The sequence below is a fragment of the Podarcis gaigeae genome, assembly GCF_964106915.1.
Source record: "Podarcis gaigeae genome assembly, chromosome: 2".
Taxonomy (NCBI): Eukaryota; Metazoa; Chordata; class Lepidosauria; order Squamata; family Lacertidae; genus Podarcis; species Podarcis gaigeae.
This window is the reverse complement of record NC_139679.1, coordinates 43,767,042-43,789,561: the sequence shown is the minus strand read 5'-3', so window position 1 is coordinate 43,789,561 and position 22,520 is coordinate 43,767,042. Positions and strand designations below refer to the sequence as shown.

The 22,520-nt window shown below is 47.5% G+C and overlaps 1 protein-coding gene across 6 annotated transcripts in view; it reads right to left on the bottom strand.

Annotated features, from left to right (window-relative positions):
- Positions 1-4,416: 4,416 nt before the first annotated feature.
- The window catches only part of NOTCH3 (notch receptor 3), a 58,068-nt gene continuing 39,964 nt past the window's right edge, over positions 4,417-22,520 (bottom strand). Inside the window, exons 16-35 of one of the 6 annotated variants that reach the window (XR_014561031.1) lie at positions 21,383-21,502; positions 20,438-20,590; positions 19,087-19,315; positions 17,814-18,015; positions 17,145-17,298; positions 16,156-16,340; positions 14,871-15,003; positions 14,218-14,469; positions 13,743-13,855; positions 12,586-13,112; positions 11,813-12,160; positions 10,836-10,984; positions 10,515-10,728; positions 10,192-10,273; positions 9,787-9,949; positions 9,252-9,649; positions 8,770-8,917; positions 7,549-7,646; positions 5,758-7,133; positions 4,417-5,610 (exon numbers count right to left, since the gene is read on the bottom strand). Coding sequence is in view for 4 of the 6 variants with exons in the window: in XM_083726011.1 (XP_083582137.1) it covers positions 5,895-7,133; positions 7,549-7,646; positions 8,770-8,917; positions 9,252-9,649; positions 9,787-9,976; positions 10,192-10,273; positions 10,515-10,728; positions 10,836-10,984; positions 11,813-12,160; positions 12,586-13,112; positions 13,743-13,855; positions 14,218-14,469; positions 14,871-15,003; positions 16,156-16,340; positions 17,145-17,298; positions 17,814-18,015; positions 19,087-19,315; positions 20,438-20,590; positions 21,383-21,502 (4,934 nt within the window). In the remaining 2 variants the exon portion in view is untranslated. Of the gene's footprint in view, positions 7,134-7,548; positions 7,647-8,769; positions 8,918-9,251; positions 9,650-9,786; positions 9,977-10,191; positions 10,274-10,514; positions 10,729-10,835; positions 10,985-11,812; positions 12,161-12,585; positions 13,113-13,742; positions 13,856-14,217; positions 14,470-14,870; positions 15,004-16,155; positions 16,341-17,144; positions 17,299-17,813; positions 18,016-19,086; positions 19,316-20,437; positions 20,591-21,382; positions 21,503-22,520 lie in introns of all 6 variants that reach the window. The other 5 variants (XR_014561032.1, XM_083726014.1, XM_083726011.1 and 2 more) reach the window with 5 other exon arrangements.

The following is a 22,520-nucleotide window of genomic DNA, read 5'->3' as shown; positions in this document are numbered from 1 at the left end:
CCTTATATTCTTCCAATGTGCGGCGGAATAGTAGAACTGTAGAGTTGGAAGGGACCCAAGGGCCATCTACTTCACTCTGTGCAATGCAGGAATCACACCTAAAGAAATCTTGACAGAAGGCTGGCCAATGTCTCTCCAATGAAGGAGAGTCTACCTTATCCTTAGTTAACTTAGTATCCTAGAACCAATAGAATCCTTTGTTATTCTTAGTAACTAATCCTTAGTTCATGAAATATCCACATCACAGCACATCCTTTCATAGAGGAGCCCTGCAGTGATGTGAAGAAAACAACCCAATCCAGGTGGTTAAGGAAATTCTCAACAACCTGGAAAGTAGCATTTCACTACAAGGCGACTCATCAGGCTGGGAGATTTACAACAACCTCCACCTAGTGGTTCTTGTGGGTTTTGCAATCTGTTTCTGTGCATGTTGACTCAATAGTTTCATTGAGATAAACAAGGCTTACTCTTAAGCAAACGGGCATAGGATTAGATGGACCCAAGACTTTAATTTTTGATGCACCCGTGTACACCAGACTTGCATGTTTCCCCTTGTTTTCTTGTACTGTGCTTAAAAAAAAAAAAGGAACAGAAGGAATATCCTAGTTATTAGCTAAAGATAGAATAGTTCAGTGCCCCGCCCCCCGTCTCTCCACTTATCTCCCCCACCAACAAAAGCTATTGGTCAAGAAAACTATCACAGTTCCCAGTGTGTAGGTTAGTTCCTTGCCTGAAAACCTCCATCACACCTGCCGAAATCAGCAAGAACATGGCCAGCCTAAAGCAATACTGGTGGCTGCATCTAAAAGACCATCTTGCCTGTAGCAAAAGACGGAAACTAAGGATTGTATTCAAGGCGACACTTTCCTCTGGGGAGCTGCTCATTCATAGCAGTCATTTTTTGAGAGGGCCTTGAGCAAGATGGTCTTAGTGGACCCACCACCCCTTTACGACTGTCACTGCCACCCATTTTGCTTGCCCTATTTATCTGGGCGCAGCCTGCACAGCTATCAGGAGGTGCACTAGCAAGCAGACTAGTCCCTTTTTGCTCACTCCAAGCGGGCAGGTGAACAGGCAGTAGCAGAGCAAGGAAGAGGAAGATCAGGGCCAGGGGGTTCAAGGGGTGGCAGTGGGCCTCTAGCTGAAGCATGGCCCTCAGAAAGCATCTGACGTCAACACCTGATAGTGGAAGGAGTGACTCTCACTGTGTCGCCACAAACTATATAGCTTACGTTATGGTGGCCCAGTGAAAATTATTCTGTGTGCAGGCCCACCCTGTGAAGTGATTTAAATCAGGCTCGTCACACTTAACACCTTCATTTTTTCAGTGGTAGCTTCCCAGCTGCAATTCGTAATACCACCACTTGGTTCCTATAGGCAATTTCCTGTATGCAGGATCTTTTACATTTTCACTGATTCTGGGCTGCAAAACTTTGGTTTTCAGAGGCCATATTTGGCTGTCGCAGCAAAACAAGACCAGAACCTTGGGATACTTTAAAGACCTAACAAATTTATTGTGGCATAAACGTCTGTGGGCAAGAGCCATTTGAGCAGGGAAGTGAAGTGGTCGCATAAGTGGCTCCCTTTCTTTATAACCAAACAGGACAGTGTTTTATGGAAGTTGTAGCCCAAAATGTCTCAATGGTGTGTGTGGGGGGGGAGGCTGAACCTACTCACTTCTTCACAGGTCTGATAAAATGGGTTCACACTCACAAAAATCTGAAGCCCAATAAATTTGTTTGCTCTTAAGGTGCCAGGAAACTCTAAATTATTAAAGGATACTACTATTTGTATTTTATTTATGTGCGCAATAAACTCGTAATAGAAAACGCAGTCCCTTAGAACAGCCCAGCACAAGTTGGCAGCTTTACCATCTCTGCTGCCACACAGTGGTGAGCAACTGCTATAGCAATAAGACTAGAAATGTTAAAAAAAGAGGAAAAGACTACACAGACTACATATTAGGGGGCCTAATGGGGAGGTAGAATATTGCAGGCCTTGTGGAGCTTGATGATACTTGCCAATCTAAAGTAAAAATGAACCATGCCTTCTCAAGGCAGTTTCCTAGACATTCCTGGGAGATATAATAATAATTTTAACAATAATAATTTATTATTTCTACCCTGCCCATCTAGCTGGGTTTCCCCAGCCACTCTGGACAGCGGAGTTATATTGTTAGTCAGTCACATCCTTTATTGGATGAAGTACTGTATTAAAATATGATCTCAGGAAGGTGAGTTCTTAAATCTTCTTACTGTATTAGCTATTCAAGGGGCAGCTTTTTCAGTGTCTATGAAACAGCTCAAGATTTACCCCCAAGAAATGACAATGTTTCATATATGGTTGTTGATTCCTGTGTCCACTATCTGCTGCTTGCTGCTTCTGTTGGGTATTTCACTCTGTGCTCCTTCTTCAGAAGTGTTCAATATGCTTGCATGGGAAAAACTGGAACTTCCCACCATACCCAAACACACCACAAGGTTAGATTTCTCTGGTTAAGGCATGTTTCTGTCCATAGACTGCTTTCTTTGTGGGAAATCAAAGTAATGCATTCCAACTTCTTTTCAACAGATATTTTTAGCAATGAAACTTCCAAGGTTGTATCAGTTCCTGTCTCTGCAATGTGCTGCCACAGATGAGAAGGCATTACATGCACATAGATTAAGATTAATCCTGGCAACTTGCAAGCGCAAGCCAGCTTCAGTTTAGGAAGCAATAGATTTCCCGCCCACGCTCTGGGGAAACCAAACAGAACACCATTGATTGTTCATTTGCAAATCATGTTTGGAATGCTGTGATGTCATATTGCTTCGATGACTCAGGAAACAAAAACCTCAGGTGAAATCCGAGGCAAGAAAAAGCATCAAAACCCTGCTAAAGAAATGGAAGTTTGCGAGGAAAGTATGTATTTATTTTTCTCTGTTGTGATGGCAGCGTAACCTTTTTAAAGGCATTTCTGCTTGTAAAAAGTCTGTTTGATTTGCTAAAACTGTGGGGCTTATCAGAGGTTCTTCCATTAGATGATTCACTGAAAGACCATTTAGCCACTTGCTCCTACAATGTGCAGCTGCCAGGAAGCATTGTGTGTGTCCTCAATTCATGTGCAGCAATAAAGGTAAAGGTACCCCTGCCCTACGGGCCAGTCGTGACGGACTCTAGGGTTGCGCGCTCATCTCACTCAAGAGGCCGGGAGCTGGCACCGTCCAAAGACACTTCCGGGTCACGTGGCCAGCGTGACGAAGCTGCTCTGGCGAGCCAGCACCAGCGCCACACACGGAAACGCCGTTTACCTTCCCGCTATAAAGCAGTACCTATTTATCTACTTGCACTTAGGGGTGCTTTCGAACTGCTAGGTGGGCAGGAGCTGGGACCGAACGACGGGAGCTCACCCCGCCGCGGGGATTCGAACCGCCGACCTTACGATCAGCAAGTCCTAGGCACTGAGGTTTTAACCACAGCACCAACTGCGTCCCATGTGCAGCAATAGTGAAGCTCAAAAGACATGGCCAGTGCCCCATATCGAATCAAGGGTGAGCCCTAAAACAGTTCCGTATTTCTGTGGCACAATAATGAACGTCAAAAGGATCCCCTTACGGCAGAAAGTTCAAAATCCAATAATTGAAAGCCTATGGACCTGTGCTTCTAAGCACATCGGTCACCGCAACGCTCTTGAGAGCCAGCAACCCTCTTTCAAATGCTACAATGCTGGAGAAGTCACAGAGAGCAGGCATTTGAAAGGGTGGTAGTGGAAGAACCTTTGATGGTATAGTCGTACCTTGGTTCTCAAACAGAATCCATTCCAGAAGTCTGTTTGACTTCTGAAAATGTTCGGAAAGCAAGGTGCGGCTTCCAATTGGCTGCAAGAGCTTCCTGCACTCAATCGGAAGCTGCGGAAGCCGCATCGGACGTTCGGGTTCCAAAGAATGTTTGCAAACTGGAACACTCATGTCCAGGTTTGTGGCGTTCAGGAGCCAAAACGTTTGAGTCACAAGGCGTTCGAGAACCAAGGTACGACTGTATTCCATAGTGTCCCAGAATGGAAGGACAACAAGACAAAACCTATTGAATCTATTTATAGTAGACTACAGTGGTACCTCGGGTTACAGACGCTTCAGGTTACATACTCTTCAGGTTACAGTCTCCACTAACCCAGAAATAGTACCTCGGGTTTAGAACTTTGCTTCAGGATGAGAACAGAAATTGTGCTCCGGCGGCGCGGCAGCAGCGGGAGGCCCCATTAGCTAAAGTGGTGCTTCAGGTTAAGAACATTTTCAGGTTAAGAACGGACCTCCGGAACGAATTAAGTACTTAACCCGAGGTACCACTGTATAGATGTATGTAAATACGTAGTGGCTTGCTAGACAGCCGGAACTTGCAACTACGAAACGAAAAGACACACAGAGGAAGCAGAGGCGATTTCCTTATTAGCTATGTTTATTATGCCGCGGCTCAAGCCGCTCTGTACACAAAGCACCCAGCTGCTTTAAAGCTACTTGGTTTACACTGGATTTTTTTTTAATTTGTTTTTTTAAAAAAGTTTTTTTATTTGTTTATTTAAATGAGCTAGAAATGGTCCTTCTATGACAAGAGAGGTCTGACTTGCGCAGGGCCATTCCCCCACTATTGCTACAGAGCATGGGAAGGGAAGGGGGTGGGGGGGGAAGGAAGCAGCGGTCACCACCGGACCAAGGTCCTGCCTGGGCACCTGCTCCCACCAGCAGTATTTACAGCCAGGGATAGCTGGAATGTACAGAGTGCAAGGGGGGGGGGGGTCAGGGAGTGAGGAAAGTGTAGGTAGTTGGCTGCTGGGGCCAGATGTTTTTGAGGAGAAGCAGAGGAAGTATTTTGTGTTCTATCTCAGTACCGTTCACGACAGAGTGAAACTCTTTTTAGTGTCTGGGGCTGCCCCCAAGATTCCCACGCAGTACCACAGGGGCAAGGAACTCGTCGTACAGGAAAAAATGTAACTTGCCGATGTAGGCCGAAGGCGGCCTTGGACCAGATGGGAGGAATGTTAGTAAAGGCCGGGAATAATAATAATAAAATATAATAATAAAAGGGGAAAACAAGAGTGGCTCAGAATACTCTGGAGACTGAAAAAATCCCCATGACCATGGCTAGCGTTAGCTGAAGCAATTTGGAAAGTCAAGGGGGATTTTGTGGGGGACAGGGTGGGAATGCTGTAGAATTTAAGATGAATAAATTAACCTGGAATGTGAAGAAGTGCCAAGTTTGGGGGGGGGGGGGCTATGGGGCTTAGTTTCCTGCAGGACAGCGGGCAGGTTTGGGGCTCGACCCTCTGCATAGCAATGCCAGTCTGGGCTAATGCTGCGTACCCAGTACACAAATACAGTGAGCAGAATCCCGCCCCAACATGGTGGGAGGGGAGGTGGGTGCTCGACCCGAGAGACAGTGCCATGCAGAGGGGGGGAGCAAGGGGCACAGTTTCCTCTCCATTCCTCACAGCTCAAGACCCATAGGAAGAAGAGTGGCAAGACAGGGGTTCTGACATTGCATACATTGTAAAAAATAAAGCGTTTGGAGTAAATGCAGTGTTTATACAAAAAAGAGAGAGAGAGTTTATTTTCTTCCTTTTTTTAAAAAAAAACCCTCCCCTGAAACCTCGTTGCCATGGTTACAGGGGAGGGGAAGGGAGAGGGCCAGCCTGGGCTCTGTGGCAGTGAGGGAACGGGGAGGCCATGCCTTCCCCCTCCAAGACCAGGCATATTTTATTTTATTTATTTTTTTAAAAAAAACCTTTTTACACTTGAGTTTTTCTTTTATAAAAACACAGTCAGGGGAAACGACGACAGGAGCCCCTGAGGCAAGTGCAGGCCCCAATGGGGGCCACAGAGGGACACAGGCCTCTGGGATCTGCTCCACCACCCACCTCCTCATGCAAACACCTGCATCTTAGCGGATGGCTCCACCGAAGGCAGCTGGGTGTGGCTGGGCCCCAGGACAGTCGGGCTGGGAGTAGATTCAGACCAGTCGGACAAGGAGTGGGGCGAGGGGCTGCTCCACTGCTCTGGGGACTCTGGCGAAGGAGTCAGGTAGGGGTGCTCACTGGGCGGATGGAGGAAGTGCTTGGGGGTCGCGTCCTGCCCCTGTGTGTAGCTGTGTTGAGAAGGGGGTGTCGGGTAATCCTCCACCCCTGCGGGCTTTAGGTACTGTGGGGGCCCTGCACGGGGCGCCCCCTGGGCCTCCTGGGGCGAGACAGGCTGGTTGGTTCTCATGGTGGTAGCTGGCGGGGGCATGGGCTGGGCTGCCTCCTTGGTCTGTGGAGGAGCTGAGTTGGGCAAACCCTGGGAGCTGTGCCCCATGGCCATGTGGCTGGGCAGAAGCAGCCCTGGTGGGAAAGCCTGGCCTGGTTGGTGCAGGTTGGGATGGGAGGCGGCAGGGTGCACAACCCCTATGATTGGCTGGCACTGGGAAGTGGGGACACGGGCATGCCAATCAAAGGGCATGGCCACGGGGCTCACCATGCCCAAGCTGAGCCCCATGCGGCCTGGTGGCACTGAGAGGCGGTTCATGGAGAGGAGGGTGCCATCCCCTAGGTCGCTCAGGCGTGCCAGACTGACAGCAAAGGGCGCCTCCATCATGCCATGGACCATGGGAGTGGAGGGCACTGACATGGAGGAGTTGGCTGGGTGGAAGACCCCTGGCGAGGCAGGGTTGGGCACATAGGGGGAGTCCAGTGAGTCAACGGGAGACAGGGTGACAGAGCTCTCCAGGAGAGAGCCTTGGCACTCCAGGTTGAGCTTCTTGGCACGTGCCTTGGCCTCTTTGCTCTCCCTTGCCAGGCTGGCGCTGCTGCCTGCCGTCGCGTTCTTGGTGCTAGGGCGCCGGCTCTTCTTGCCCTGTGGCGTGGGCTTCAAGCTGGGCAAGAAGCTATTGGGAGGGCACATGAGAGGGGAGAGGGAGTGGCCGGCGGGCAACGCCCCCTGTGGGCTGCGCACGGTGTTGTAGTCATCCAGAAGCCGGACAATGTCGTGGTGCAAGCGCTCCTGTGCCACGTCGCGTGGCAGGCGATCCATGTGGTCTGTGATTTCGCGGTTGGCAAAGTGATCCAGCAGGATTTTGGCTGCCTCATAACTGCCTTCCCGGGCTGCCAGGAACAGCGGTGTCTCCTCCTGCCGCAGAAAGGACAGGGTGATGAAGAGCACATACTACAAAGCGTTCTAGAAAAGGAGCCATGAGCTTCTTGTCCCCCTGTAAACCTCCCCACCATATACAGGCAGGGGAGCGACCAGGATTAGCTTAAAGACATTTACAGGGATGGAAAGAGCTGCTCCTGTCAGAAGAAGCCTACAGCAACAGATGTTATTCTGCCAAGTTATAGGGACACATGAAACTTAAAGCATCACATGATGATGATGATGATGTTTGTTTGTTTGTTTGTTTGTTTGTTTGTTATTTACACGCCGCTCATCTGGCGGGGCTTCCCCAGCCACTCTGGGCGGCTTCCAAAAAAATATTAAAATACTGTAATACATCAAACATTAAAAGCTTCCCTAAACAGGAAAAAAAATGCAATAAAGAACTTACTTTGCTGTCCTGCATGTCCTTGTTGGCCCCATTCTTCAGCAGCGCAATCGTGGCCTCTACATTGTTGACAGCTGCTGCCCAGTGCAGGGCTGATTTACCTGAGAGGAATGACACCATGAGGATTACTGTAAGTTCTCAGTATCAGAGTCTCAGATCCCACTAGAAGTATTCTGCTGCATCAGCTCCCCTAACTCCCCTCAATCTAAAGCTACCACCTTGCTCCTCACTACCATCCTCGCCTGTTGCTGCTTATTCTGTGCTTTAATGCTGGACCTTCTGTAGACTCTGGATTTGTCCTCTCAGCAAATCAGCTGCTTTGTTATGGAGATGCAGGTCCATGCAAGAGTCAAGCAGCTACAGGGTCCCCAGAATCACCAGCAGGTTCCCCAGAAGGTCTTCTGTCATTTCGACCCTGCACACCAAGACCATGCCCTACTCTCTTAATACCCCTCCACACAGTAAGGCATTGTCTTCATACATCAGGAACAAGGGCCACACATGGATCTTGGCTTATTTTCATGCGGGTGGGAGAGGGGGAAAGGAGGGCAGGGTGGTGGATTGTAATGGGAAAAGGCAAAATGGGTGGAATGCTGGAAGGGCAGGGGATGCCCTCTGCAAGCAAATAGTTTAGAACTCTGGCTGGGGGCAAGAGTATGTCAGCAATGGATGCTTGGAGAGGGAAATCCTCTGCACCCAATCAGTTCTGGCAAGAGTTTTCTGTCCCCTTTCCAGCAGTTCAGTAGGCAGACTGAAAAAAGTAGAGCCAATAAAATAGGTAACAGAGAGGGGGGTGTCCTATTGACTCTCAATAATGTGACGAGAGAGAGAGAGAGAGAGAGAGAGAGAGAGAGAGAGAGAGAGAGAAATAATAATCCCACACTCCTTGTCATGTGTGTAATCCATCCTTTTGCTCCCTCCACCTCTGGCACTCAGGGCTCTATGATGACAGTGGCTCTTGCCCTGCAGAGCCTCATCAGAATGCATCTAAGGAGCTTAGAGAGGGAAGCAGGAGTCAGGAGAATGGCCAAGTGAATTGCTGGTGCTTGAGAGATGCCCAGGGCAACCAGACTGGAGGTTCAGCAAGTGCATTTGTGGAATTAATTTGGAATACATTTGCAATGCATGTTGTAGTTCTGAGGAGGCCTCCCGCTGAAGTTCAGCATAACGCAGACTAGCCAAGTAAAAGAACTCAGCCCGGCAGCCTCCCTGGGGGTTACGTACCCATCTCATCCACAGCGTTGACATCAGCGTGGCAGACAATCAGCTCCTCCACCATGCCCTCAACAGCCAGCCTGGCTGCTAGGATCAGTGCTGTTGAACCATCCCCCATTCGGGCATCCAAGTCTGTAGATCGATTCCGGATCAGGATCTAGCAACAGAACATGTTGGTGTGTTAGGTTGGTGCCCAAAACACACACCATCCAAGGCAGCATGTGCACAGTAACACTATTGCCTCAAGTACAGTTCTTAGGTTCTCATTCACTCTTATCAGTGCAAAGTACAGCCAGGCTAACTAACTTTTCATTGTGTCCCCAGAGAGGTAATGAGTGGATAACACAAGAATAACTTCCAGGTGGTAACCATCACAGGGGCTCTCCACTTAAAAAGGGAACTGGAGCATGCTGTTAACATGAGCAAGACAGAGGAGGGGGATTTATGTCCAGGATTTAAAAGGCCACACTAGTCCATTGGGTGAGACCCACCTGGAAGACTCCCTGGGCATCAGCAGTCACGGCAGCATGAAGTGGTGTGCGCCCTGTGTTGTCTTGTGCATTGGTATCAGCACCAGCATCCAGCAAGCGCTTGGTAGCATCTGCCCGTGCATATCTGGCAGCCAAATGCAGGGCAGTTTCACCTGTGCGGTCTGTCTGGGCACTCAGGTTAGCCCCCTGGCAGATTAGGTCCGAGATTATGTTGGCAGAGGAGTCATCTGCTTCCTCTTCCTCAGCCAGTTCAGTCTCCATTTCACCACCACCACGGAAGGAGGCCAACATAAGTGGAGTGAAACCATCTGTAAGGAGATCCCAACAAGGGTTGTTGCTGTTGTGTTTGGCTTTTTTTAAAAGATTTGCTCTGTTTCTCCTCTCCCATGTGCCACATACTGGATTAGAACAAAACATGTTGGGACTTGTTACAGAAGACAGGAAGTAACAGATCTATTCTGTTCATCAGACACTGTCTGCAAAAGCTCCATATGAGCGCTCGCAGACCCAACTCGCTGCCCTTATTCCCAATTACCTGGTCCACGGACATTGACGTCCATGCAGTCAGTATCAAATTCACCCTGGGGTGGCGTCAGGGCCATAGATGGCGGCATGCGGATGTCTGCTGCCACCAAGTGATGCTGTGTCCATTGACGGCAGTCCACAGGGTCTTCACGATCTATGGCTGGCTCCTCCACCTGGCAAGGATGAACACGGGCCTGTAGCTATTATGGAAAGACATAATATGCGCCTATTCACCCAGTGCATCAAACTACTTCATTGCTGCTTGCAAACACTAATGAGTCAGGCCCACAGTAGTCTGATGCAGGGAGTTAATACCTGCAGACACCAAGAGAAAGGGTGGGGGAGGCAGTGGGGTAGCTCTTGTGAGGAGCTGGAATCCCCTTTCTTAAGCCAGACAAAGTCTCAAAAGGAATACCTTTAGTCGCTTGGCCTCTGGGCACTCTTCCAGCCAGTCTTCTGAGCTGTCTGGTATTAGGCTCTCTCCTTTGCCAATATTCCTGCAGCAGGGGGAAAGATACACAGTGAAGTCAAACAGTAGTGCAGGGCAAACACCAAGCCTATGGGCTTACACCCTCTTGCTCTTTCCCACACCACAAAATGAAGGAAAAGTTCTCCATCAGCTAACTAAAGCACAATTGGGAGCAAAGTACAAGTCACAGATAGCTGACCACCCCCTGCAGAAGCTGAAACCTGCTGCAGGAACTGAGGTTTCATTCTGGGTGAATGAAAGGCTCTTACTTCATGCCTAGGGCATCCTGACCCACAGGCTCACGCCGGTTCTTATTGCTGCTCTCTTTCTTCAGACTGAAGCCTTCAGGGAACCAGAGGGTGCTGTGCTCTCTTTTGCGCCGTGCCACTAGCACACCCAGCACCAGGATCACCAGCAGAATCAGGCATGCCACCACCAGCAATGGCACCAGCTTAAGTTCGCCTTCCTCTTTGATCTTTTCACCTGTAGAAACAATACTGCCCTATTAGGAGACCCTGTCGTGACCTTCCTGTAAACTCCAAACCCAGTCAAATTCTGCTTCCAGCAAATGACTCCTCTGCTGCCCTCACCTCGCACAGCCTTGAGGGGGTATGGGAACTCTAGGCGCTCCACCGCTGACAGGGCAGCCAGGTAGTCTGCAGCACTATCTGCATCAGGGAAGCACTTGTCTGAAGCCTGGTAGCAGAGTCGGTTATCAATCTCAAGAGTGACCTCAGACCTGGAGGAAGAAGCAAGTGTTATGAAGGCCTAGAACTCCTTATCTAGTAGCACACACAATCCTAGGACAAGGCAAGTCAGCCAGCTCCACAAAAGGTCCTGCTCCCCATTTATTCTTTGGTGCAGGAAACAAGGTCTGTTGCTTTTTACACACTGAATTTTAGAATGGGCACTTCCAAATACACACATCAAGGAAAAGACCACCCAAGATTCTATCAGTAGCTTTAATAATTTGTGAAGCACAATCTCTTCTTACAAAATGCAGGCGGACTCTTCCTAAGCAGATCACGTTTAGCCCGTTTGTTCTTAACGATGCATGCAACCCACTTGCTTGGCATTAACCTAAAGCTTCCAGAGATCCACCACTATCTCAGGCACTTGCTTGCTTCTTTTATTTCATTAGCCACCTTCTGGTACTTTGGCTAAGAAAGCAGTTAGACATCAGAAGCGGTTCTTGAATAATATAATAAAGTTATATAAAAACGCTTGAATGAATTCCCATCTAGTTATGGAAATCTATCACTAAATAATCCTGTTATCAGCTCCAAAACAGTTTTTGTGGATTTGTTAGTATTTCCTCAGAACCCTCAGATTTGTATGCCAGTTCTATAGGTTTTTTCCCCCCACAGCTGCCTTATTCTGTGAAGGCTGTTGGAAGTAGTTTAGCTGAGCCTCTGGGCCCAACTACCTCTCCTTCCAATTCAGAACCTTCTTATATCCCTCCCTCTACGTTCCTTGAGGCTTGGGTCCTATAACACCCCCCCCAACCAAGCAGCTCTCTGAACTCCCAAAGCTCCTTGCTTTTCTTCAGCTCCTCTGTGTGACTCACCCAATAATCTCTTGTTCCAGTTCCCTGCGTTGCCGACCGCCAGATCCATAATACGGCGGCCGACTGCCAGACCCGTAATATGGCTTGATCATGAAGTTACCGTCCTTGTCACGGCGGAAGCGCAAGGAGGTTCTCAAAATGGAACTCAGCTTCTGCAGGAAGACGGCGCTTGTGCGGAGCAATTCGTCAGGGTGTAGCAGCACAGTGATGACCAGAACGCCGTCTGCCAAGCGCTCGGGCACCTCCAGTGCACAGTCCAGCCCATCCCAGCCACACTCTTCGTTGTTGCAGCCCTGGTCACAATGGCTATCAGCAAAGTGATCTGAGCAGTATTTCTCATAGACAGGGCTGTGGAAGAAGGAGGAGGAGAAGGAATTGAGTCACGCCTGTCATAACCAACCCTATGCCAATACAGCTCACTGGTGCCTTGTTAAGCCATAAGGAGGAAAGGGCACAAGGAATTATGGGTCTGCAGCAGATTCCTACACCCCACAGCTAACATGGCCAAGTCTCAGAGCTAGTCAAGTGGAACACATAGAAGGAATCCATGCAAATAATACCAATACTCTGCCATGTTTGGTGTCGGACGTAGGGATGGAGATAAATTTATAGGTCTCAGTGGAAGCACCCATGTTTGTACACAGCACCCCTACACTGCCTAAAATTAGTCTTGGTTCCTCATTTAGTTGGGGTGGCCCTTGATTCCAGGGGTCTCTGGTGCAGTATACACAACTAGATGTCTCCCCTACTCAAGAGGCAGTGGCAGGACTCACTTGCAGCTGGACTCATGGCTCTTGCAGTCAAAGTTGTCATAAAGGCACTCGGCAGTGTTGCACATCTCATCACACTGGCTGTTGTTGAAGAGCTGCAAGCACAGGGGGCTCTCGCACTGCTTCCAGGGATCATCAACTCGCAGGGAACAGTCACCGCCATCCCAGTGGCAGGCTGGACTGTTGCACATCTTGTCACAGTAGAAATCCCCGGCCTTTGCAGCACACTCCTTCAGCGGGCAGTGGACCTCGGGGAGCTTCAGGGTGCGGGTCTGGCAGCGAAACCCCGTGTAGTCACCAAGACAAAGGCACTGAAAATAAGGGGGGTCAGCAGTCTCATGGCAAGCACCCCCATTGTGGCAGGGCATGCTGGCACAGCTGCTGTTGGCATGCAGGCGGCATTCCGGTCCAGCCCACCCAGGCAGGCAGGAGCAGCGAGGACCCAGCGCTGTGGTCCGGCAGCTGCCGCCATTGAAGCAGGAGAGTTCCCGGCAGGAGAGCATGCGCTCACAGCGGATGCCTGAATAACCCTGGAAAAGAATAACAAGCAGAGTTAGGAATGGAAAGCCGGCCAAGCCCTCAAATCGTTCCAACTGCTGGCCTAACAACAGAAAGCCTCTGGCACCATAGCTGTCCTCTTACAAGCGCTCAGCCTGGTGAGTAAATTCTTCCCTCCACAAATCTCAAGGCCCAGCACTCATATCCTGCCCTCAAGAAGTACCTTCCCACACCCCATATCCTCCAGTACTGGGCACCACTCACCAACACCATCTCCCCTTATTAGCCAATATTAGACTTCTGCATTGTGTTATGGCACCGCTTCAAACTTCTCTTGCAGGTTTCACAACCAGAATTCCCACAAGATCACGCAGCAGAATTGTTTCCTGCCACTCCCGAGTAGAAACTCCTTCCATGACAAGCCTTGCATTGGAGGACACTAAACTCTCTACCTCCAAAAAGCCTCCCAGACAGAAACCTTGTCCTGACAGGTACTGAAACTCATTCATAGCACAACACCAACATATCAACCTAATGGTTCCCCCACGTAATCCTCGCAACCGCACTCTTCCTTTCTCTCCCTCGCCTAGCCCCTTGCCTTGTTTGTGTACAGGAGCTGCATTAGCCACTTGCTGTGAGCAGCTGTGTTGTAGGGGACTCACCCGGGGACAGTGGCAGGTGTAGCCTAGAGGCAGGTTGACTGCCGGATTACACTTCCCACCATTCTGGCAAGGTTGAGAGTCACATGCATTCACAATGTTCTTGCAATGGCGGCCTGAGGATATGAAAAACAAGAGTATTACTGATGGATTCCAGCAGAACTTAGCCCCAAAGACCACCACCACCCTGCTATATTTGGCGTTGCATCGTAGCACTAGTTCTCAAAGCTCGTATTTGCTCACTGAAATGGCCAAAGAGGCCCATCTCACTCAGTCACCATTCCAATCTTTGTTTTAGATCACAAATATGCATTTAGCTGCATAGTTGGATTCCCCTCCACCCACTTGGTTGAAGATGAACTCCTAACTTCTTTACGGGGGAGATTCTTCCTACTTGCAGCCCTTGAGCCCGGCTCCTCTACGCATCACTGGGGTCCGCTTTGGGCACACTCTCCCTTGAGAACACACTGTCACTCACCAGTGTAGCCTGGCTTGCAAATGCAGTGGTAGTCACTGGCTTCCTGGACGCAATCAAGTGTGTTGCGTGGGTGGCAATGGTTGGACTGGCACTCATTGATGTCTCCCTCACAGCGCTCGCCTGTGAAACCTGGTGGGCAGCTGCATCGGTAGCCACCAACTCTGTCCACACATGTCCCGTTGTTGAGGCATTTGGGGACCCGGGAGCCAGGATTCATAGCACAATCATCTTCATTTATTTCACACAAGACACCTAGAGAGATAACAAACACGCCATCACATTAAACATCCAGACTCAGGGAAGACAAACCTCTTCCTCCTTCTCACAATCCTTGCATTGTCTCTGTGGAAAAAACAAGATTCCTCGCCCTTTACGGTGCCCAACAGTGAGTCAACATCCATCCATCCATTGCCCTGGGCACTGTTGCTGAAGCTGTCCTCCCTCAAAAAGAGGCCTGGGAGAACTCTGAGCCCATGTTCTCCATCCTGTGCCCTAAGGAGAAATCCAGAGCTCCCTTTCACTATTCTTCAACAAAATAGCAAATCCAACAAAGAGAAACCTGTGCCATCAGAACTTAAATCCTTTCCCCAGTCTTGTACTTTCCTACTACAGGTAATATTGGTAAAGGTCTTCCTATACCCAGGAGCACTTACCCAGAGTTCCAGGTGGACAGGAGCAAATGTAGCGGCCAACAAGATCAATGCAAGTCCCTCCATTCTGGCAGGGGTGTGACTGACACTCATCAATGTCATACTCACAGTTTTTCCCCTCGAACCCTAGCGGGCACTGGAGTAGGAGAGAAGCAAACAGGACAAAACAGCAATGAGCACAAAAGGGCCAGAAAGGCTGGAGCCTTGCATCCTTGAAAAGGCTTCCTGCTCTTGGTTCCATTGAAATTTATGTTTTGTTTGTTAAACTGTACTATTATTGGTGTGTAAAATCAAGTAAAACTAGTACAATTTCATAAGGAAGGGAAAGATCCTTCAAGTTGTCCAAACTGATCCTCTTTCTTGTCCAAATTAAGGTTATTAAACTTCAGTGGGACTTTGGGCAAATAGACTATGGCAAATTATTCCAAGATTTATACAAATAGATCAGTCTGGCTTCATAAAAAGGAAGGAAAATACATAGCAAGAACAAACATTAAACATAATTATGAAACTGTATCACAAGATCATGGCTAACATATGTTGTTAGAAAACACTGCAGCTCTTGTGGATGAAAAAAAATGTGTATTATTTCTGTTTGGTTCCTGTGTAATGCTGTACTTCTTCAACGTCTCTAGACCATAGATAGCGAACCTTCTTCAGTCTGATGGCTACATTCCCTTCTGAGCAACCTTCCAGTAGTCGTGTGGTGGGTGGAGCCAGAGGCAAAAATGGGTGGGGTAATGACCTTAAATTTCACTTTGTAGGGCAGGCTGTTTTCTACACATAACACAACTCTCTGAATCCCCCACCAGGGCATATAAATATTGGTTTGGCTGTGCCTGGCGCGATGGGAAAAAACTCTTACAGAGAATTTGAGAAACAACACAATGGACTTCATTGTTGATATGCAACTATGAAGTGGCAAAGAATAAAAAAAAAGATGTATGGATTTTGTAAGGCATGGTGGAAGTTCAACCAATCTGACCAGCCATCAAATAGGAGTTACCACCAAAAGTAAGGAAGGTTGCAGTAGTGGGAAAACAATTATAATCCATATCCATATTTCAACAAAATAAAACTTTGGAAGAAAATAGAGGGGTTTTCGTGGTTTGTCTGTTTGTTTAAATTACTGGGAAAATAAGTTGCAGATTTGTGCCATTTTCTTATCTTATTTCACAATTGTTCACTGGACATTCAACAACTCATCATTAAATGTTACCAGGTTCCCCAGAGTTCTGAAGAGACACCAGAAACCCTGGCCTGTTACTGGCTGCAAGGACTCCCTCACCTCACAGACGTAGTCTCCCACAAAACTGCGACAGGTACCCCCATTTCGACACAGGTTGTACTGGCAGTGGTCCACTTCACTCTCACAGTAGCTGCCGGTGTAGCTTTTTTTGCAAATGCAGTAGTGAGTATTGCCAGCATCCACACAACGGCCACCGTAATGACACACTTGCTCTTTGGTGACACCTATTGTACGGAAAAGCAAATTACACATTGTGTACTGCCACATATTCTGCCCTCCTGCTTCCAAAGGATGATTAGACAAAGTGACTAAAAGCAGGGTAGGTGAAGACTGAAGCAACATTGCACAAGCAAGTTGGTCATAAGAACAGAACCCAAGGGCTTCCTCCAAGCACTAGACTTTATTACCCACCTCAATTTAAAGGACACTTTATTGGGGAAGCACAAAATAGCCCAATGTTTCCTAAGTCAGATTTTAATTTACATTTCTGTAAAATGTAAAAAAAAGCCTCTTTAGAGTCTTGATAATGGATGTTAAATTGTGACAGAACGTGCAGCATGCTCCAGTACCATAGCAGGACCAGGGAATCCAGACCGACTCTCCATTGCCCTCAGCCATTATCACACCATTTTGAAATTATTACAGAGTTTCATATACAGAACTACCACTTCTGCAACAACATTTGCAGCTTTTATTCTGCCCCCTAGAAGCATGGGAAAGTTGACTTCAAACGTTGAGCATTTTTAGTTTCCAATGCCACTGGGAATAGCCGTCTGAAATATTGATTGGAGCACCAGTGAATCCAAGGGCATTGTCCCCGCATCACTGAAGGTAAGTAACATTCACTGTGTCAACTCTGGAAGCCCTGTATCAGCTTTGCCAGTGAGCATAAGCTGATAATGCTGGGGAGCCTGGATGACAAACATGCGTCATCAAGGTCACTGAGGAAGCAGATAGCAGAATAAATGAGGAAGAAAACACCAGAAGAAGGGCTTCCGTTTCAGTGTCCCTGGAGCATGTTTCCTTACCTCGGTTCCTGGCCACCACTTCACAAGAAACATTGGGGATGTCGCAGTAACGCCCAGTCCAACCTCCAGGGCAAGCACAGGATAAGGTAGTGCCTGTTTGCATACAGCGGCCACCATTCTGACAGGGGGAGCGACTACACAAATCCAGCAGGGTCTAGAGGGGGCATGACAAGGCAAGAGATTTTGGTGACAAAATAAAAGCACCCAGCTCCCACCAACGATGACGAAACCCAGGCACCTTCCCAATCCATCTCCATTAGGTGTCTCCATACTGCAACCTCTCTAGGGGCCTGCTTGCAAGGCATATGTACAGTGGTACCGCAGTTACATACGCTTCAGGTTACACACTCCGCTAACCCAGAAATAGTGCTTCAGGTTAAGAACTTTGCTTCAGGATAAGAACAGAATTTGGGCTCTGGCGGCGTGCCGGCAGCAGGAGGCCCCATTAGCTAAAGTGGTGCTTCAAGTTAAGAACAGTTTCAGGTTAAGAACGGACCTCCAGAACGAATTAAGTACTTAACGCGAGGTACCACTGTACTGGGTTTTTATAGACAAGATGTAAACTCCATCCAAACTTAGCAGCTGAGGCTTGGTTGCAGAAACTTGACTTAAACAAGAGAAATCCTGAACCACCTTATTCCCTTTCAACAGAGACCTGGGGTGGATTACCTGGCACTGAGAACCTGTGTAGCCCTGAGGACAGGTACAGCGGTAGGACTGCACACCATCCTGACATACGCCACCATTGAGGCAGGGCTGTGACTGGCACTCATCTATCTCATGCTGGCAGTGGGATCCTTTGAAGCCAGCACGGCAGTGGCATGTGTACGAATTCACTCCATCCAAGCATGTGCCACCGTTGAAGCAGGAGCTGCCGGAACAAAAGTACGGGAGTCAGGAATAAAGGAAGGAGGAAGGAGGTTATCTACCCCAAGAGACACCCAACATAGGCTAGGCCTACCCCACCAGCTAACACTTGGCTAGTTGTGCGGGCTTGCATCTGTCTTACACAGCAGTTTCTGTTCTAGGTGAAAAATGCAGCTGTGTGATAAGCCTCCCTCCTTACTCAATATTTGACCATTCTTTACAACTGGATTGGATTTGCCTGTAACTGACAACCAGGGGAACTTGGTTCTTGCTCTTGGCACCCGATAGCATCCAGCACTTAATCCCAGGCTTAGTCTTGTGTTCATATGAATAACTAATTATCTGTTTTTACTGACAGAGGAGTTAGGAGCAAAGAGGGGACAGGAGTACAGTGTCTCCTTTTAAACAGGATCCTACCTACTTCTGAACCATTTGTCCATCTAGAGTTTTCTAGAACAGAGCCCTTTCCGCACATTGCTACTAAAAAGCAGAGAAGAAAACTCTGGGACCTTATTAAACATGATACAGTGGGGAACGTGCTTGAATATATAAAACATGTGAACTGTACAGCAGTAAGCCAACCCTCTTGACTAACTCCTACTATATAGTGCTGTTTGGCTTTGTTCATATGAATGGGGCCGGGTGGCGCTGTGGGTTAAACCACAGAGCCTAGGACTTGCCGATCAGAAGGTCAACGGTTCGAATCCCCGCAACGGGGTGAGCTCCCGTTGCTCGGTCCCTGCTCCTGCCAAACTAGCAGTTCTAAAGCACATCAAAGTGTCAGCAGATAAATAGGTACTGCTCCAGTGGGAAGGTAAACGGCGTTTCCGTGTGCTGCTCTGGTTTGCCAGAAGTGGCTTAGTCATGCTGGCCACATAACCTGGAAGCTGTACGCTGGTTTCCTCAGCCAATAAAGCGAGATGAGCGCCGCAACCCCAGAGTCGGTCACGACTGGACCTAACAGTCAGGGGTCCCTTTACCTTTATCCATTCTACAAAATGTGCCCTCTGAGTAATACGAGTTAAAAGATAGGCAGACATAAGTCACTGTTCCTCATGAGAAACTATCAGCTCACCTGTCAGTGCATTCCTGAACATTCTGCTCACAGTGTAGGCCAGCCCAGCCTGGCGCACAAGTACAAGTGTAGCTGTTGACATAGTCTGTGCAGGTGGCGCCATTGCGGCAGGGGTTACTCAGGCACTCATTGGTCTCAGTTGCACAGTGTATGCCTGTGAAGCCTGGCAGGCAGGTGCACATGAAAGTACTGATGCCATCTTGGCAGGAGCCACCATTCAGGCAAGGATCTGTTGGCAGGGAGAGGAATACTCAGAGGGGTCAAGACAAGCTCTCAACTCTTTCACTATGACATCCTCCAATACAAAAAGACTTAAGATCTTTCGTCATGTTTAACTTCACACATGCAGAGTCACGGACATAATCCAGGAGAGACTGAGGATGGAGCACAGGCATGTTGAATTTTCACTGGCATTAACAGGAGTTAATGTTACATTCAAACATCTCAATCCAAATAAGATCTAGTTTTGTCTGAATATCAGTTGCAGTCACAGTCCACAACCTACTCTTAGTACTGCTCTAGCCTATATTGGAATAGCTCAGTCGGTAGAGCATGAGACTCTTAATCTCAGGGTTCTGGGTTCGAGCCCCACATTGGGCAAAAGACTTGTGCATTGCATAGGGTTGGACTAGATGACCCTCATGGTCCCCTCCAACTCTACAATTCTATACCTAGTCAAAGAAATCCAAGTTCTGCAAAGTTTAAAAGTCTGAAGTACAAATGGAACCTGCAAGCAATTGTTGCTATGCTAAGCATTCCCGTTCCCCTGCCAGTTTTCTTTCCCCCACCCCACCCACAACAATCCGTTGGCATTCCATGGTCTGTAAGCTTACTCTGTCTTGTTGGACTGTTTAAGAGGAGCGTTTCCCCTTCAAAACTTCTTATAGTCCTGTGAAACCTTGGGGTTCACCCAAACCTGCCGATACCTCTCTCTTATGTATGGAGGGTTCTGTTTTGGCTACATAAGCACTGGCACTCAAAGTTCTGAGTTTGCAATTAGCATACGTGATGCAACACAGATTTTGCTTAGGTAAAAGAAAGCAAATTTGCTTTAATCATCTAGTCTGTACCATTTAATTGTCTTAGCATTTTAATTCTCTAGACATAAGCCAAACGACAAGGCACAGCCACTTCCAAAATGTGAGACTTGGAAGCCAGCTTGGAAAGGCAGATGTCACCTAATGACCTGTTTGCCCAGTTTCCAGTTCTTTATTAGGTTTCCTGTCCTACCAGTGCTCTTTCTTCCTAGAACTTTCACCCAGTACTTTTTGCCAAAATAGCAAAAATAGTTAGCAAGATCTCAGATTCTTAGTTGTTCTTTCCTGTTGTCCCATGTGCTCAATGAACTCACTTGGTTTGCAGTCATCAATATCCAGCTCACAGTTGGTACCAGTGTAGCCGGGACGGCAGGCACACCTGTAACTGCCATGTGTGTTGGTGCAGGTGCCCCTATTTCGACATGGGTCCTGGTCACATTCATTAATGTCAATCTGGCATTGCTGCCCTATGGGGATAAGAAAATATGATTACTGTTTGTTTTTAAGTTTCTTTTTCCCCCACCCTCCAATCCACTTCTATTGACTTTTTCATATTGCTGCATCCACTATGTGGAGAAGCAAAAAACCAACAACAATGAAGGAAACAACAAAACAATACCCCAGGCATGTGTCTACTATCAAATAATCAATCACACAGAATGCATAGATATAAGAAAATTATCCAATCACAATGTTACCATCAGAAATATTACTAAATATGCCACATTAGAATGGCAAATCTTCTGGTAAAGGTATTTTGTGAAGTAAAATCAATAAAAGAATGTCAAACCAAGTAAAACTTCCAAACTACAAGAAAGAAGATTCCACCTAAACATTAGGAAGAACTTCCTGACAGTAAGAGCTGTTCGACAGTGGAATTTGCTGCCAAGGAGTGTGGTGGAGTCTCCTTCTTTGGAGGTCTTTAAGCAGAGGCTTGACAACCATATGTCAGGAGTGCTCTGATGGTGTTTCCTGCTTAGCAGGGGGTTGGACTCGATGGCCCTTGTGGTCTCTTCCAAGTCTATGATTCTATGAAAAATATTTAATTTTACTTCTGAAATTTCTTTTTCACATTTCCATCCAAAGACACTCAGGACAATGAGCAATACAAACTCAAATTAGTAAAAATGCCTTTATATTTAAAAGCCACCTCCAAATTAAAACAAATTAAAATATAAAACTGGCACATAGGCTCATAGGATTAGATGCCACAATATTCAGAAAAGTACAGGAAGAACATGGCTCATGAGTCTGAGTACCTTGCCAGCCTGGTGCACAACCACAGGTAAAGCTCTCATAGTCCGGTGTGTGGTCACAGACACCATTGTTCTTACATGGATTGGGGAAACAGGGAGCCAGCACATTCTCACAATTCCGGCCTGTGGGAAGAGAAATAGATAAGGGTACTTGTTTGGATTTCCACTGGCCTAATAGCCATCTTATTTTGAACTATATAATATTTATGTCTTGGACTCAATAGGAATACAAATCAAGTTCAGAGACCAAATGTCTAGCCACAAAGTGATGTCAGTGGGAATTATACTTTATACATAAGGTAAATATAATAAAGTTAATTCAAGAGCCTTCCCAGTCAGTCAGTTTATAGAGTAACAAATGTTTAGCTGCCAGTCATTTGTTGCATGGATCCAGATGTCTTTCTTTGAGGAAGCACTTTTGTTTATACCCATCTCCAGGCTCCCTAACCATGACATATTGCTGCTTTAAAAATGTGGTTTGCAGAAAGCAGATGCTGTTGCAATTTAAAGTGACTTGTAGAATGGAAGTTGCACAAATGCCAAAGGAGTCTATTGGATAATGCCTGTAACATCACCAGATGAGTGACTCAGATCCTTCTCCCTGCCCATGTTGTGACACTGTTGCCTGAACTCAGCATGCACAGTGGCAATTCCTAAGGACTAAACATAGTAAAGGCAACATGTGATTCCTTATCATTTTGTTTCTCAGTCTCTCTTTTTCTTTCTCTCTCACACACCACACATATCTATTTCAGCTCTCCAAGCACTCTCCCTTTAGAGCACCCAAGTACATAGAGTCGTACATTGGATCCCAAATGCCTTGCGAGTCGAACGTTTTGGCTCCCAAATGCTGCAAACCAAGAAGTGAGTGTTCCGGTTTGAAAACGTTCTTTGGAACCTGAATGTCCAACATGCTTATGTGTCTTCCAATCGGTTGCAGGAGCTTCCTGCAGCCAATCGGAAACTGTGCCTTGGTTTCCGAATGTTTTGGAAGTCGAACAGACTTCCGGAACGAATTCCGTTTGACTTCCGAGGTACGACTGTATTATCTTTTAAGGAGGACAGACACATGCAATATTCTCCATCCATTATTTGCAGCCTAACTATCACACCATTGTCCTTTAGTCACTATCTGCATTAC